Source organism: Athene noctua, chromosome 3 (genome assembly GCF_965140245.1).
Source record: "Athene noctua chromosome 3, bAthNoc1.hap1.1, whole genome shotgun sequence".
Classification (NCBI taxonomy): domain Eukaryota; kingdom Metazoa; phylum Chordata; class Aves; order Strigiformes; family Strigidae; genus Athene; species Athene noctua.
The window spans coordinates 36,144,656-36,151,941 of NC_134039.1; the positions used below are offsets into that span (position 1 = coordinate 36,144,656).

The following is a 7,286-nucleotide window of genomic DNA, read 5'->3' on the forward strand; positions in this document are numbered from 1 at the left end:
CAGCCACCAGGAACTTCTCCCTGTTAACAAAGTTCAGCTGTTGCAATGGGGTGATGTATATTGTCTATGTGTCTGTTGGATTTAAATGAATGAGAGGAGGCACTTTGTTTCCCAAGATCGCTCTGGTGTGTGCCAGTGAAACACCTCCTTCATACCGCAGCAGAGCAAGGAATGCTCTGTGTAGCACTCCCTTCCTTCACAGTCTTCCAGGGGTCTCCTGCACCTGTTTCATCTCACACTGAAGTTGAAAATGCACAAAGGGAGAACCAATACTTCTACAGGCTGTGGAGCAACCCACAAAGGGAAGTTCAAGGGGCCACCAGCTGTTGAAATATAGCTCTGGCTTAGCGATATTAAGAAAATAAAAATTATTCTACTTTACTTTGCTCCCTGGCCACGATAGTGATTGTGTTTAATCCTGCAAAAGATAAGAAATTTTTTAAAAGTCACAAAACCACCAAGTTCAGAAATCTTATCTGAAGTGCACTCAGGCCTCCCACCCTTTCATCACTCAACATGAAAGGTGTCAGCTGAACTGGAGAGACAGATGAATTGTGAGGCTCATCATGAGCTTCAGGAGGCCATACTGTAGGAGGAGAGGTTTCCCTGAGCTTCCTATGTGCAGTACTGAGTAAAGCACCACCATATGATGCTACGTACCAGTGTAGGCATCAGCACGGTCCAGGGGAGGTTCGTGCATGGGACCTGAGCCCTGAACCTCCACCATGCAGACGCTCAGCAGGTGGGATACCAGGTGGCAGGAGTGTGCCTGTGGGTATCTATGAGCTCAAAATACTCTGTGATTTGCCTCAGTTCCCAACAACGTTTTTGGATTTGGCAGTTCTGCAAAGTGGGAGGACCAGCAGCAGGAGTGCTCACCAGGGGGGGATGAGGGCAGCTCCTCATGCCCTTGCCTGCTGCCTGGGCTGAGGCCAGCAAAGCCCCCAGGTCAATCCCTAAAACTGAGGCTTTCCCCTTGATTTCCAAAAATGCTAAGAGAGACAAAGTCTTTGCTGATGTCTGGGGGAAAACGGGGCCATCACAAGTTTTGAAAATCAGGTCACTGGACCTCTCCTGCTGCCCACGTGGCAGGTCCAGGGACTGTGGCCAAACCAACCGGCAGCGTTGCTGCCCACGGCTCTGGGGACATAGGCACTCCCCCAACAGCTGCACTGACCCCAGGCTCCCCAGCAAGAAGCATCAGGCTAACTCTACTGTAACAAAGTAATTGTCCTCACTGCTTCACCCAAACACTTGAATTGGACCAAAAAAAAAAAAAAAAAGAAAAAGTGAGCACTGTAATAGTTTATATATTCCAGGTCTTGAATTCATGTCTTCCCAGTGATCAAGACAAAGATCTTGTCAGCTCATGACAAAGGCTCCCATGCAGAAGTCAATGTGAAGATCAAGAAAGTCTTAAAGTCTACAAAACTGAAGGTCCTCCGGGGCAAGAGGACACTCTACCCTGAATCCTGGACTAACAGAGGCTGCACTTGTCCCATCCTCAATCCCGGTAGGTTTACTCCCTGGGCAGTATATCCCCAACACGTTTACAGATTTCATTCCCACTTCCCTGTCCCCTCATGCCAGTGATCTGAGATTGCAGCCCAGTGTTGATACATCATTTGGATTCCAACAGCAATCTCCATCAAACTGAGATTTTGTAGAGGAAAAACTTCATTCATTCTATAGACTTTCAAACATGCAATTATCTTTATGAAACATAGTAACAGTCTTACAGCTTTACCAATTTCAGTCTGTTCCCAGAGGGAGGGAGGTGCACATCATGCCATGATTACATGATATATTTTTTCAAAACTAATGCTAATTTGAATCCATAAAACACATTTAAATCTAATTTGACTCATTATATTGTACTGAAGTTCTAATCTAAACTCAAGGGAAGATGCCTCTTTGAAAGTAACACTAGTTTGCATCTACATGATTTGGAAGAGATTCTCTTCACAGTTTTTTCTCATCATCTTTCACTGAAATGGAGTATAACCAGTGGTGGCTAAACAGTGCATGCAGTCTCCGGTATGGACAAGGAGATGCATACTATGGGTTTTCTTCAGTAGAGCAAAACTAAGCTCCAGCTGACACACATTTCTTTACAACTCCAAGATAAACCAACAGTTACCAACTGATTCAGATAAAGGGTTTTCTTTCCATAAGACACACACATCACTTGGAAATCACCAATTGAAATGTTGACTTCAGTGCTTAGGCATCCCTTATGCATGCAGCACTAGGAACTTCCTTTGGTGGAAAGGGCTGTCTGCAAGGCTGGATCATGCAGAAAGGTTATTCATTGATGAGGTGTTTGCAGTTGTCTTTCTTCTCCACCAAAGTGAGTGTCTTTGGCTTTGAAGGCAAGCTGCCATGATAGCACAGCTGTAGTCAGGAAGTCTTGTCAGGTGCAAGGGTCAGATGAATCAGCAGCATTAGGCAGGACTTTAGTGTTTAAGAGCAGTAAGACTTTGGATATTGGTAAAACAACATAAATCTATAAATAAATAGATACAGCTGTTTTATTTTTCCATATGCAATGCAAATGCAAGCAAGAAAGTCCAGATGTGTCTGCCTTAATATAAACCTGGAGAAATGCTGGGGAAGCAGTCAGGCACTGAGTGTGGCAGGGCAGCCTCGTACCTGACACCCAGCTTTATGACTCCACTAATTTCAGAGGAGCTTCACTGATTTTCCCCAGCAGAGGAAAAGACAGCACTAACCACACAATCAGTGAAGATCACTTGGACACCAGCAGAAGGGTGGAGGTGAAACTGTCTTTAGAGACAATCCAGGTATCTGACACATCAGGTATTACTCCCTTGCCAGCTCTCATGATTTATACTGCAGAGTTTAGTATTGTCTTGAAATGCAACTGCTGGCATCCCATGAGTATAAATTAATCTCAGCTTTCATGTTGGAAAGAAGTTGTAAAGTTTGGTCCTAATGAAAAACTTGAAAACATCAACAGAGCGCATCTTTAAGATTCAGTGATTTCAAAGTGGAAAAAAAAGGATTCGAGATGTTTCTTAAAATCTCATTATTTTCTTTAGCTACCGCATTCATTTCTGAATGGTTGTCAATGCTATATTAGCAGATTCAACCCTCTGTCAGGGTAAGAGCTTCTGATCTCCAGATGTATTACCCAAAACCAGCCAGATAAAAAGACAAGTTGACATAAAACAAATTGCTGAAATATGGCTGTAATGGAAATCACATCTCCCAAAACCATAGAGGAGATCAAAGATAAAAATAAAAGAAAGAAAGACATATTTTTATTCTGTTTCACAGTGCTAAAGAGATACCAAAAGGAGGTGGGTTCTTAAAGGCTCTGACAAGAAATAAAAATTCCAACCATTTATCAAATATCCATGAGCTGTTTTCAGATAATAAATGTGCTTGAATTCCTATGAGGAGATGTTTGCTACCTTTGCATGCCTTACACACACCCCCACACAGGCAGGTTGGACTTCTGGGGGGACACTGAACTGAAAGGTTTAAAGGTCTCAGCTGTTCACGGGGGAACAGGAGCCCCTTCCCCTCCTTGGCCCTGCCAGGCATAGACACAGATAAGCATGGAGCTGCCTGCCAGCAACACAGGGCAAAACGCACAGCCTCAAGTCCTGGCTGGTGGCATCTCAGTCATCTGATTCATTTTAATTTTACACTTCTGTAACATCAAGTTGAAAATCTAGAAAGCCCTACCAAATCATCAACTGTGGCAGTATTTGTTTGCTCTCTGAGGGTGCATGCCATGTTTCTCTCTCAAGGGAGATAGTTTTAGAAGCCCTTGAAAAGCGATGTTTATATAACAGCAGGATTGACATGGCAAAAATTATTGTCTTGAAAAGCATGATATTGCCATATGCATATCCTGTGTTTACTTGCAGAAGAGAGGGGGTGTGTGCCCAAAAACTCAGATGTAGAAGATAACGCATTGTATTGAATTAAAGAAAAACACGCTTGACCTTTAACTAGGGGACAGTCTCCCTTTATTCTGAACTACAAAATGAAAACCCGAGAAAACACGAGCAGACTCCCTGCTGCTGTGGCCAGGCTGGAGCCAGACCACTGAGAGCACCGGGAAAGAAGGATCTCCCCAGGGTAGTTTGTACCACCACGTGGTCTCCCCAGACTGGTGCAAGGAGGAGAGGGTACAGGCGGGCGCCTCAGGCTTGCTGTACCCGAGGTGTGCTGCAGCAGGATGCTGGCCCTGGCAGGGAGCTCCTCCTGCCATGGGAGGAATGATCCTCCTTGTTATCCCCATTCATGGCATATTCATGGCCCATTTAGGCTGTTGGGATCTGTGGCAGTGTTTCTTTAGCTAATTCAAAGCAAAGGCATCACTCCATCCCCCTGCTTAGCAGTTACTGCCTGGCTCCAAGCGCTCTTTGAGTTGTGCCCTGAAAGCCAAGTGCAGACCCAGATGCTCGGGGCAAGCCCTGTGGCAGAGCACTGCAGGGCCGTGCTCCAGCCCTTTCTGGCAGCTTCTGGACACCAGGCGAGGCTTTGCCAGATGCTGCTGTCATGTCTCTAAACATCTGGCAGAGGCAGAAATTAATGTAGCTGATTTCAATATGACTGCCACCCCCTCAGGCTCTTCTGGGGTACTCGTGCCAGCAAATCTAGTATTGCCTCTCATCAGGGTCTGGCATGACTTTGCCTGCAAGGGGGCACTGGACATTTTGAGCAAGATACCAGCACTGGGCTATCCTGCACTTTCATTACTGGAATGCAGCTGATTTCGGGGCCCAGGTTATTCATGGAGGGGTGAGGCCAGTGGCTGTCAAATGAAGGTAATAGTTCCCAAACAAGGTATAAAAACTTGTAGTACAGTCCCAGAGTTCAGCTTCCATTTATATTTAGAAGCTAACAAAATCAAAGCTAGTATACTGCATCTCACTGACAGATGTGCCACAAGGATCTTTTTTCCATAGGTAGAGATATAGATATACAGATACATGAGAGAAACAGTATGTATAAATATTTCTCTGTATAAGTGCTTTTTGACATGGGACTGTATATCCAGGCTGACTTTGCAGTGTCAATAGGCCTCTTACGTGTAGTGCTGTGAAGTCCCTGATGGCTTTGCTGGTTTGCAGGCTTGGAGTACCTCGTGGCAGGACATGAGGACATCCGAACAGGCAGACTCATTGTCAACATGAAAAGTTTTGTCCATCAGTGGAAGTCAGCTCTTGGAAGAAAGGTCCTGGAGATTTTGAAAAGAGACTGCAACTAGAGGTACATGACTGCCTAGGGCATTTCTTCATGCACAAATTGCAACAGCCTTCACAGAGAGAAGACCTCTAGGATGAAAACTGGAATGTAAGGAAATAGGGCCAAAATGTGTAGCGAGACATTCAAAGTTGTAGGCGCTGTCTAATTTAACCTTTCCTGGTCAACGTTCATTCACTCACCTGTAGCTTCCTTGCCAAGGGCTCGCCTGAGCCCAGCTCATCATTATGTTGAGGGAAACAAAAGGGCAGACGCTTGTCTTGCTCCAGGGCGATGTTGGAGCAACTCTTATGACGCCACTGATCACCCCAGACCCCAGACAAAATTATCACCCTAGAGAGGGAAAGCATGACCATGAGCTACAGCTGAGAAGCAAAACACCACTGCCAGTGCTGCCAGTGTGGATCCTGAGTGACTTGCAGAGGCTCCCAGAGAATGCTGTGGGGAAGGTGGTGGCTGCAGCAGAGGGCAGGTGCTGACAGCGGCGTGGCAGTGACAATCGCTCTTTATAAACACCCCCTCAGGTTAACACATGGCATCTGTCAAAGAGAATCAGATGTCACTTAATTTTAACCTGGTCACCCCACTGAAGGTCTCGGGGGCTAAATTCTCTGCTGATGCTGGCGAGGACAGAGCTGCCGGAGTGAATCAAACCCCTCTGCCTTGGCCCAAGCGCGATGCAGGGCAGGGGCCAGCTGTCCACCCACCACATGGCTGCAGGGAAAAGCCAGCTCAAGAGGGTGCAGCGTCTCTGAGCTTTTGTCCTTGAAGTGTTAAAAAACGAACCTAGCCCTAGTGTAAATATTTCATTGTATAAAGCACTTTACTACCTGCCACTTCACGGTGCAGGAAGTCTAATTGTGTTGGGGAAAGAAGAGGTTGAAGATGGAATATGAAAAAAACTCACTGAAACAGAAGACTGAAGCACTCCTGTAGATCCCCCCCAGTTGGACAGCGTTAACGGTATAAAGGGAATGGCCAGCCTGGCACTGGCCACTCAGAGTATCTGAGGATGCAATTTGAAAGAGAAAGTATTTGCACTGAAGTCCCAGCTTCAGACCAGCACTTGGACCCCGTGGGCAGGACTCCACAAACAGTGTGAGAAGAAGAGACTTTGAGATTAAAATGCAATTGCCAGAGGAGAAAAACTCTGCCTGCAGGATGAGGAGTGGATGCAGAGAACAGAGAGGACTCGCATTTGCATGTCACAACCCAGCAATTCATGGTGGGCCTGGAGTTTATTTTATTTTTATGTTAGTATTTAAAACTGAACATTTTATTTGTTTTCCTCTGTATTACTGTTTGCAATATATACAGCCATTATACTTCCTCATTAACACCAGTATGGAATATAGCACAGTTTACTGCAGTTTTCAGCACTAAAATATATCTTTTCTATAAAGCATCTTTAAACCACATTGCATAGAGTGTATTTTGTTCATGAGTGTGAGGGGAAAGAAAAGGAAGACATGCAACACCAGAAAAGTCATGAGTCTACCAATCTGCTTTACTTATGTATTTTTCTTTCAAGGTCCTGTGGACTCACAAAAAAATTATACTATTTTGGTAATTTGTTTTTATATCTCATTTATGTAATAAATGTAATATGATCTCAACATCTTCATCTCCTGTTACTGCTTTACACCACTGGCCATGTGGTCTTCATGCCTGTGCTAAAGAGTGCAGTGAAGATGGCTCTGGGTGCAGAGAAGCTGCCACGGGGGGCTATTTTCCTCTCTGGGGAAGGTAGCATTCGTCATGTGGTAAAAAGCCAAGCAGCATGGATGGCTCACAGAAATCCCATTTCACCTCTATTTTGGAAGGCTTATAAGCTCTTCTCATAAGGGGAATCGTACCTAAGTATTTTCAAAGCTGTCCAGACCCTTGTATCCACACAGGCCTGATGGCTGAACTGCAGAGCAGTTACCCATAAAAAGCAAGCCAGGGATGGCAGAAACCAGGCCCTACATTTGAAACATTTGAAACTGTAAAGGGGGAAAAACAGGCTGTGGGAAACGAGCGCTGTGGCAAAAGGTCTATAA

General features: G+C 45.2%; 1 protein-coding gene across 3 annotated transcripts in view; it reads left to right on the plus strand.

Moving 5' to 3' along the window:
• The window catches only part of NTN4 (netrin 4), a 48,680-nt gene extending 41,826 nt beyond the window's left edge, over positions 1-6,854 (plus strand). For all 3 annotated transcript variants that reach the window (XM_074902710.1, XM_074902711.1, XM_074902712.1), the window contains exons 9-10: positions 1,343-1,513; positions 5,112-6,854. In XM_074902710.1, coding sequence (XP_074758811.1) covers positions 1,343-1,513; positions 5,112-5,248 — 308 coding nt within the window. In that variant the 3' untranslated portion in view covers positions 5,249-6,854. The remainder of the gene's footprint in view (positions 1-1,342; positions 1,514-5,111) is intronic.
• Positions 6,855-7,286: the final 432 nt, after the last annotated feature.